This window comes from Sylvia atricapilla, chromosome 27 (genome assembly GCF_009819655.1).
Source record: "Sylvia atricapilla isolate bSylAtr1 chromosome 27, bSylAtr1.pri, whole genome shotgun sequence".
In the NCBI taxonomy this organism is placed as follows: Eukaryota; Metazoa; Chordata; class Aves; order Passeriformes; family Sylviidae; genus Sylvia; species Sylvia atricapilla.
The window spans coordinates 2,235,508-2,244,954 of NC_089166.1; the positions used below are offsets into that span (position 1 = coordinate 2,235,508).

Sequence of the window (9,447 nt, forward strand, 5' to 3'; positions counted from 1 at the left end):
CGGATCCAGTTCGCTGAGCGCAGTCACCAGCGCAGACAGGCTTCTTGAAGGGGCTGTGCACGTCCCTCAAGGGAAGGGAATTATCCAAAATATGAGATAGTGGCTGATGAAACTTAATATGAGCGCTGCTAGAGGTGAGGGGGAAGAAAATGGGGTAATTGAAAAATTGTGTGTTCTGTAAAAGGCCCTGATTTGTTGTGTGTGCTTGTTTCCATGTGCAGGGAGTAGGATCTGTAAGATTTGCTGGTGTAGGATATGCCCAAGTCAAAATCTCTGGCTGTGAAATGTTTGCTAAAGGGCTCTCTTGTTTCTCAGACAGTGTGAACTGAAGGGTTTGGTTCCTTATTCACAGCATGTCTATGAAATTTTGTACTGTGAGGGTGGCGACAGGTCGCCCAGAGAAGCTGTGGATGTCCCATCCCTGGAGACATTCAAGGCAACATTGGACTGGCCTTGGGTTACCTTTGGAGTTTAAATTGCTCCACTGACTGGAAAAATCCCTGGTTTAAAGCTGTAGAATGGCATGAAGGAACTGAGGACTAACAGCAGAGGAGTCATAGAATACAGAACCTGTAAAACAAATCAGTGTCTCTGCTCCACTGGCATCTGGCTGGATAGATAAAGAGTCCATAAAGTCTCTGACTCCAAGGAAAGCATTTCTCTTGCTCTATTTAGAAGAGGCAGCACAGATATAAAAGGCTCCAGGACATATTTTTGAGTTTATACAGATATCCCTGTTCTCTGTGGGCTGTTTGCACTGGCAAAAAGTCTCACTGCTCTGCTTGCCTGTGCTTCCTGGGGAATTCCTGCCAGACTTCTCTGATGCCATGGGGTGATTGTGTGCTCAGATTATTTATTGAGAATAAGGCATGGAAAACATTGCCAAACATCCCCAGGTAGCTTCCCTCACTTCTGTGAGGAGAATACAGCCTAATGTGTATTTCTGAGAAAAATGATTGCAGGTCAAAGACTTTGCTCCCAGACGACAGACCTTCCCTGGAAGATTCTTGGCACCAGAGGTTCAGAGGTCAAATGCTTTGATGTCAGGAGTGAAATGTTCCTTCTCAAAACACTAAAATCTTCAAGTGAGCAGATGGTTTAATGAAGAAACTGCTTAAGCACAAGAAGATCTCACAGGTGACTCATAGCTTATTTCTCAAACTTCAGAGCAAGAACTGCTTAGGAGCTGTAATTATGGGTACAGACCAATATCCCATTGCTAAGGTTTTAAGTAAATTAGGATTCAATATGCTACACTGACAGCTTCCTTGAAAGGGAAGATTTATTGGCCTCTCATCTGGGTGAGGAGCCTGTTTTGGTTTCTGTTAGTAGTCAAGAGCCTGAAAGTTTTCATCTCAAAATAAGCTGCTCCTGCAGGTTGCAAACTTTCGAACCACAGTGGGGAGGAGGTGATGTACAGTGTTAAATGGCTTGAGAGGTTACAAGGATAGATGCAAAAAAGAATTCCTGTTCCATGGTGATTTGTGTGCCAGCAGAAGAGGGTAGGATATCTGAGCACCAGAGTTCTTCACAAAACACAACTTTTTTAGTCTTTGCCAGGAGTCAAACTACTGAGCTTAGTCAGAAGTCTAATCAGAAGGCACCAAGGTTCAAGAAATAAAGACACTGTTCCTAAAGATACAGCAAACTGTAGCTTCTTCTCATCTGTGAATAAACAATTTTTTTAGCCAACTAGTTTTATGTCACCTGAGTAGTGAGATTATGAACCTGTTTCTAACATTAGATTTGTTAACCAAAAGAATGGTGTTCTCTCATTGTCCATCCTTGCCACTGCTGCAGTAACTGGGATCCAGCCATAACTCCCTGTCTGTACCATTTAAATATCTACCACAAGTGTCCCAGGAGGAAGCTGAGGGTATTTTTCCTTATCAGAAGGATCTGAAGAGACAAGGGTAGGTCTAGCTCAGAGAGAGAACATGCACACCTCTAAATATTATACCTGATTATATAATAGTTATTATATTCCCAGAATTTACATGGGTTTACATCCATGCTGTGGCTGCAAGTTTGTGGAGAGGTCCTGTGTGAGACATCCCTGATGCTGTTTTCTTCAGTTTTTTAGGTTCTCACAGGAGTGTTGGCATTTTCTTTTGTGCCACTCTTGTTGTTGGATAAAGTGGATAAGAGCAAGTAGTGAAGTAGGGGAAACCAGACAATAACCTAATTCACTTCCTCAGTGCTGCTCAAACAGCTCAAGTTTCTTTAGTTTTAAATAATTTTTTAAAAAATGATTATTCTTTTAAATTGGTTTTGCACAAATATATACTCTAAACTGTTGATTATTTTCATCTGTCACTCAGAGTTTGGAAATGTTGAGAAGGAATGTAATATATGTTTTTTCTTAGTAGACACAGTAAACAGCTCTTTGAAAAGAATACAGCAACTCTGTTTAAAAAAAAAAAAAAGTTGACATTTATCAATTTTGAGGTCTTTTACAAATGCAATTACTACTAACAGCTTTATAAACATATAATCCAGATATACAAATTCGTACCCAGCATATCTACAGTTCACATGCAACCACAACAGCAATGCATCAGAGCAAGGTGAAAAGCTGTAGCTGAAAATAATGGTTACCTTTGAAATATTTAAACCAAAGTTTCAGTGTTCTCAATAGTCATAATGTGGTACACTAGTGTAAAAATCTGCTTAAAATATGGCATTAGGACATGAAACAAAAATATATAAGAAATGGGAGCAGGCACTATACTTTTCTAAATCATCATAATTTGATACACTACAAGTTTTTGTTGAGAGCAGGGATCACTTAAAGTGGGAATGTTCTTAAATGTTCTTAAGACTTCTGGTGGTGCTGTGGCAGTTTATTGGAAAATTTGAAACCAAAATAGTGATATTTTAGCTGATATGTTGAGAGCTCAATCTCTGCTGTGCCTGCTGGGACGTTTGGTAATAACTGCTTTGAAAAAATATTTGAAACTGAGATCTAGCAATTTAATTTCAGGATTTACAGTAAGCTTGGAAAAAAATCTCCCTCTGCAAATTGCTGCCATCAACAAGGCACCTACCTTCCTGGACTGTCAGTGTGAAAGCCATCTCTTCTGCAACTGGTGAGCAGACTTCTGTGTATATGTATTTTTAGTCCCACATTTTATTTTCTAATCTTATTGCCTAGTCATACAGGTGTTCAACTCATTTTGCAAGAAAAACCAGTGGCTACCAAAGTATTTATTTCTCTCCAAGTAGGGCACAAGGAAAGTGTGCATTGTCAAGTCCAAATGCAGACTGAATAGATGTGACCAGGGAAAGCCTGGATGAGAACAGAGCTGCAGATGCTGACTAATGATCTGGATTTTCTGGATGTTTTAGAGTCTCAACAACTCCTGTTTTATGTTCAGTGTTTGTTGTTGGTTTTTTTCTGTAGACACATCTGTGGCAGTAAGAGAGCTCGATAGACAAAAATCAAAACCATGTTCTCTGGCTTTTTTTTCCCTCCTGTGCTCTTTAATTCCCTCTGTAACCTCAAGCATCACGCACCTTTTAAAGACTAGGGGCTACAGGACTGGCGGGCAGGGTGATCTCATTGTGCAGCTGATTCTAAGCAGTTGCACCCACATTCCAATCAATGACTTTCTCCAAACTCCTCTCCCATTGCTGCAGGGACTACTCAGAGCTGGGGGAGGCAGCAGAGTCCACATCCTCTGTGTCATGTTCGTGTGGGGGCACTGCTTGCCCACCTTTAACACGTTTCCACTTCATTCTTCTGTTCTGAAACCATACTTTGACCTGAGTGATAAAAAGAAAATAGTTACTTGTTGCCTCAACCCTGTGCTGTATAAGCAGAGCTATGCATATCTGTGTAGACAGATGATTTGTGGAATTCTAGAAGAAAAGGTGAACAAAGCCTCACAAGTTTGATTAATCCATCTCTCTAACACAGACTGGGACAATTCATTCTAAAATGCTCCACACAGATGTTGCTCTGAAACCCTCGAAGGTAGTACAAGTGCTTTGCCTAGAATTTGTCAAATAATTCATGTCAAATAAAGCACAGTGCCTCTCCTGTATTTTTAAAATCCAGGTCATCCAATCTAATGCTTTAGGAATTTTAATTCGCCTCACATAATTACACAGTTCTTCTGCTGTCCACTTTGCCTTGATAAGGAAACCTGAAGTGAGATGACAATGAGAGAACAGAAATACCTCTCTACACAAAACTCTATATAATTGTCCTTCCTCATCACCTCAAAATACCACCTGAGGCAGGAAGAATGCATGTATCAAACATTCATTTGAGTAATTTCCTGTTAGTCAAAGTCTATGATGATATCCACATTCCATGTGTAAACCTTGATATATCAATATGCACCAATGAATGATGGTAAAAAAGAACTCAATAGAGACCTGCTACTACTAAATCCATCTTTAGTTTAGAGAAACATATTTAAATTTATTAACTAGTTACAGAAATGTGTAACAAAGATGTTTGAAAGAATGTAGAGGCTTTGTTTTAAAATACCTCTGTGCCATTGCAAAAGCAGAGTAACATATCTGGGTTTCAGCATTAGGGAGAAGTTGTGGGGGAGGAGGAAGGAGCTGGGGAGACAAGGGTTGGGAAAGTACTTGTCTTTCGGTGAGATCCAGGTTCACAGCTATCTCGTATCTCCTGAGCCTTGTCAAGTAGTTATGGTGGGCAAATTCAGCTTCCAGCTCCCGCAGCTGCTCCTTAGTGAAAGCTGTCCTTTCCTTCCGTGATTTGCTGCTGGTTTCTGCCTTATTGCTTGAGTTCTGGTTCTCTAAGAGGCAAGCACACTTGTGTGATTTGGGGTTATGCTGATGTGTGTGAACACGTGCAGTTGTGGAGATCTAAAGGACTCCTGGAAGGGCTCAGTGGAAGCTTTAAGATGTTTGCTCTATGCTCCCTTGAGCTCAGCATGACTGAGTGGTGTTGCCAGCCTTGGTTTTGAGAGGACAGAGGTGGGACAGTTCAGTCAGGATGGGGAGTGCTGTCAGAACTGCCTGGGTCTGCGCACTCACAGAACAGGAGCTGTGGGAAAGAAGCTCTCATTCCTTGCTGCCTTTGCATCAAGTTTCCTTCCCCACGTTTTTATTTTTATTCCTTACATACATATTTTCACCCTCTCCTGATCTACCAGGCACCAGGCAGTAAAGTACATGCAGCATGCAGGATGTCAGGAGTGTACAGTGCCCAGCTTTGGTGCAGGAGATAAGAACAAATCACTCAGTGATCATCCTCCCAGCTGTATGACCTGGACATATTGGGGATGTGGGGCAGTAAAACAAGCAAACAATGCTTTTTACTGCAGAGAAACAGTGTTTTTTGCCCAGACCCACCTTGAACATTCCTCTTTTTAGCTTTTTTTAATCCTTGCCAAATGAAAACTACAAGCACATCTGGGGTCTGTGTACATGACTGGCCTCAGTATCATCCCTGTCATTGTGCTAGCTTGAAAAACCTGTTTGCTATTTGTGTACATTTCTGTAATGTAATCAAGATTCATATTTCAAAGCCAAACTTCAAGCCATAGCCAAAGTGATGCTGGACCAATTATGATAATACGCAAACACAAACTGACTTTGCATGAGACTGTGGCAATCCTTTTTAATTTTTAAAATATTTTCTTTTTTCTTTTTCTTTTCCTCAAATTTTTTTCTCCTGTGTTTTTTAAGTTACTGCTCAAAGAACCTCCAAGCAATGCAAGGAAAAATGCATTTCTTTTAGTGAGCAAAGTCTAAACTCCCAGTGTTTCAGGGAGTCAGTTTTGTGAGTTCCTTGACTCTTTCTCCCCTCTTGCTCCTCTTGCTAGATGTCTTGAACTAACCATGTTAGTCGTGTTTTTATTATGGTGAGAATCAGCTCCTTCATTTTTGTGTGTAACCAGTACCCAGTGGAGCTCTGTGTGCCCCAGCATAATATTTATACACAGAAATGATAAGCAAAATGGTAACAATATGAGCATGATGTGCAGCTTCATCTTCTGGGTGTCATTTCAGTGGCTAAAGCAGTAAAACTGGAGAAATCTGTGAGGTATGACTGTGGGCTTTATGAGTGGTCTGATCTTATCTCTGCCCCTCAGAAATGGAGAAATCAAACACAGCTCTTGTTACTGGTAATGCACACAGGGACCAGTGTGTCACACGCTGCTTTCCATTCCAAGGGAATTACTCTGCTTTGTTTCATACTGGTTTTACTACTTCAGAAAGCCACAAATAAAAATAGGGAATGTGCAGGAACAAAACTCCAGAAGTTTCTCCCCTGTTTTTGCCCACGGTTTAACAATCCCCTTTGTTCTCACCCCTCACTGCACAGACACACTATCACATTTCCCAGGGGCTCACAAGTGTGACTGTGAGAGAGCAGTGGGGAAGCAGCATTTGAAGTGTGGATCTCCTGCTGGGGACTTTGCCACCAGCTCCTGGGAGCCTTGACCTCAAGGGCTTCCCCTGGGGTCTGTGCTGCCCTCACAGACACGTGGAGGCTGCAGCAGCTCTCCAATGCCTTCAGCACACGGCAGAAACTACAAACAAGCAGCTAATGCAAAGTACATGTGAGTTCATGACACCCTGTGGGAAGGACTCCCTTCCCAAGGGGCAGTTTCACCAGTCTGCATCTCCAAAAGACAAGGGGAATAATTAAGGACGGATATTTGGATATTTCTGGGAGCAGAGTAGGATGTGTAATTTAGAATCGCTCATCCACACTGTGTTCCACAGGGTATTGTCAGGAGACAGAAGGTTTATCCATGGCTTGAGGTTCTGTGAGATTCCAGAGGTGGAAATGTGGCCCAGCTGCTTCGGTTTTGACAACAGGATGTGAGAAATGACAAATGTGTGAAAGGACAAATCATCTTGGGCAGGTTTTTCCTACTGTACTGCCAGTTTAAAAAGAAGAAAGGAGAGCAAGGAAAGTTCAGGGAAGTTCAGATAAAGAAAGCTAAAGGAAGGGAAGGGAAGGGAAGGGAAGGGAAGGGAAAGGGAAAGGGAAAGGGAAAGGGAAAGGGAAAGGGAAAGGGAAAGGGAAAGGGGAAGGGGAAGGGGAAGGGGAAGGGGAAGGGGAAGGGGAAGGGGAAGGGGAAGGGGAAGGGGAAGGGGAAGGGGAAGGGGAAGGGGAAGGGGAAGGGGAAGGGGAAGGGAAAAAGATGCTGCTTAGGAGCCAGAGGCAGCTGTGTGTCTCCCAAGGAGTGTGTCTCTTCTTCCAGGATCCCAACCAGCTTCAACGCTGGGTTGAACTCAGGAGCTGCCTTTCCCCAGGGTTGCAGGGGTCACCCAAAGGTGGAACCCCAGAGCTCTCAGGGGTGTCATTGCTTAAAGCTCCCTGAAAGGAAGAGTGTAAGGGACAGCAGCAAGTATGAAAAGAAACTGTGAAGAGTGCTAATAAAGAGAGAATAAAAGAACTTTTTTCTTCTACCTAAAACAGGGAGATGTGCTTTGGAATCAGTCTCTTTAAGGATAAAGATACCCTTCTAATGTGAGTAAGCTGAAATCTGCTGTTTTCCTATGACTAGTTGATGTGTTAATGAAAGTGCTGTTCACTTTTTAAATTATTATTTTATTTAAACTTCTTTGCATTTGGGAAAATTTTGCCTAAACATGCTTTTTTAGTATAAATGAACCTAAATTCTCCAAATGTCTGCAAAACCTAGAAATCAATCAATTAATATTTTTATCCCTGCATTCTCTTCCTGTGAAACGGGGCTAGTGGAAGATACTCTCCACTTGCTAGCAGGGCTGTGGGGAAAAGCACACTGTAGCTTGTAAATGAGTGCTAGGGCATCTGAATAAGCACATAAGCATCTTAAATTTTAACAACTTCCTTAATAAAAAGCAATTTTATGCATATTTCACAGATTTGGATCTTAGATATCAGCAAGTTAGAGTTTGCACAACTATGAAATCATTGATTTTTACACTGTAGAAAGAATATGTTTTGCTAGCTAGGATGACACCATGAGAACCATGTACATCTTCTGCATTGTTGGACATTGTACTGATGGGCAAACTTTTAGCACCTCTTGTTATGAGGTTAAAATATTTAACATTTAGTGAGATCGAATTGGATTTACATTTAAGGGAAGACTTTGCCTCTTGTACTTCTCACCATAAACTGAGATGTCAAATTCCTAGTATGATATTTCCAACTACCACAGGCAGCTCAAGATGAGGGATCTTTGCTCTCTGCCATTCTCTTTTGCTCAGCCAAATGGCAGGTGTCAATGTATAACTCCACATCCTAGGACTTTCAGTTCTGTGTGTACATGTGACTCCTGTTCAGTTACAGCAAACGTGCTTTGTGCTGGTGAGTAAAATACCTAACTCAGTACTCAACACGTGCAGGAGTGAAATACAAAGTCCAGAATAAGCATAAGATAGTTACAGTGCTGTTACTGCCTAAAGTTTCCCCAGTCAAATATTGTCAAATGTTTTGCTCATCAGCTTTCTTTCTTAACTCCCAGTCTCACCACGTGTTCTCACTCCATCTCCTGCACTCCACCACAACCTTGGTTTCGTATCACCTACCTGAGCTTTCCTTTCTCCTTTTGGATGGCTTTTTCTCAGAGTCACTTGTAGGATTTGCTGGTGCCTCATTGTCTTCATCCGCAGCCGCAGCCACACTCACCAGGCTGGGGCTGCTGCCCTCTGACTCTCCAGAAGCCAAGGCCAGCCCTGGATTTATTCCTCTTCTGGCCTCAGCTGGTGCCAGGTGCCAGTCAGAGCGCTGCAATGAGGGGTGCTGCTCCACAGGAGCCCGCTCCTGCTGCGGGAAGCTGTGGGGAGCTGTCACCAGGCAGGAGGCTGAGAAATCGGAGTAAGCAGCAAAATCTGGCTTTTGCTGGAAGGAGAAGGGCGCTGCTGGATAGTGGCTGAGCCCTGGAGCTGTGGTCAGGTCGGTGTGGGAGCTCCTCACACAGCCCCAGAGCAGGGTGGGAGGCTGTGGGCTGCGCATGCAGCTGCTGCTGCTGGGATCCATCTGCTTCCAGTCCTGTCCACACCTCAGCGCTCCTGCCTGCTGACAGCCCAGCCTTCCAAAGCAGAAGAGAAGCAGAGGGAAACTCTTCCAAATTTTACAGGATAGATCTCTCCCCTAAAAACCAGTTTGCTGGTGGGTATTATGCTGTTGCAGGTTTGCTACTTTAGGAACTCTTAATTCTAAAGGTCTTCATTGCCCTGACTGGGGCAACCCGATTTATGCAGGGATTGCCATGGGTCGGTTCCTTGTGAAGAGCTGGGCATGAGTGAAACACTTTTTAAATACTGTGCTGGGGAGACAGTGACAAGTTTGTGAAGTGAAATGTGAGCAAGGGGAGGGAGGGGTTAACACACATACCCTCAGCCCCTCCAACCAAAGCAAAGCAGGCAGCTATTAATCATCTGAAACCTTATATGCACATCTAATGGGATTTGCAGATGGAGCCTTTTAAAGAAACAATGTCTGTATTTTTTTTTTTT

General features: G+C 42.8%; 1 protein-coding gene across 1 annotated transcript; it reads right to left on the reverse strand.

Annotated features, from left to right (window-relative positions):
- Nucleotides 1–3,457: 3,457 nt before the first annotated feature.
- Nucleotides 3,458–8,968, reverse strand: MEOX1 (mesenchyme homeobox 1). Its single transcript, XM_066336796.1, has 3 exons — nucleotides 8,518–8,968; nucleotides 4,603–4,775; nucleotides 3,458–3,765 (listed from the first exon to the last, which is right to left on the reverse strand). The coding sequence occupies exons 1-3, from the start codon at nucleotides 8,966–8,968 to the stop codon at nucleotides 3,643–3,645; spliced, it is 747 nt and encodes a 248-aa protein (XP_066192893.1). The 3' UTR covers nucleotides 3,458–3,642.
- Nucleotides 8,969–9,447: the final 479 nt, after the last annotated feature.

Bases quoted from the DNA above. Each gene is read 5' to 3' on its own strand.
- MEOX1 (XM_066336796.1), bottom strand. From the start codon at position 8,968: ATGGATCCCAGCAGCAGCAGCTGCATGCGCAGCCCACAGCCTCCCACC. The intron at 4,776-8,517 runs GTAGGTGATACG...CTTGCCTCTTAG, and splicing joins AAGGAGAAAGGAAAGCTCAG to AGAACCAGAACTCAAGCAAT. The intron at 3,766-4,602 runs GTACTTTCCCAA...TTTATCACTCAG, and splicing joins TGGATCTCACCGAAAGACAA to GTCAAAGTATGGTTTCAGAA.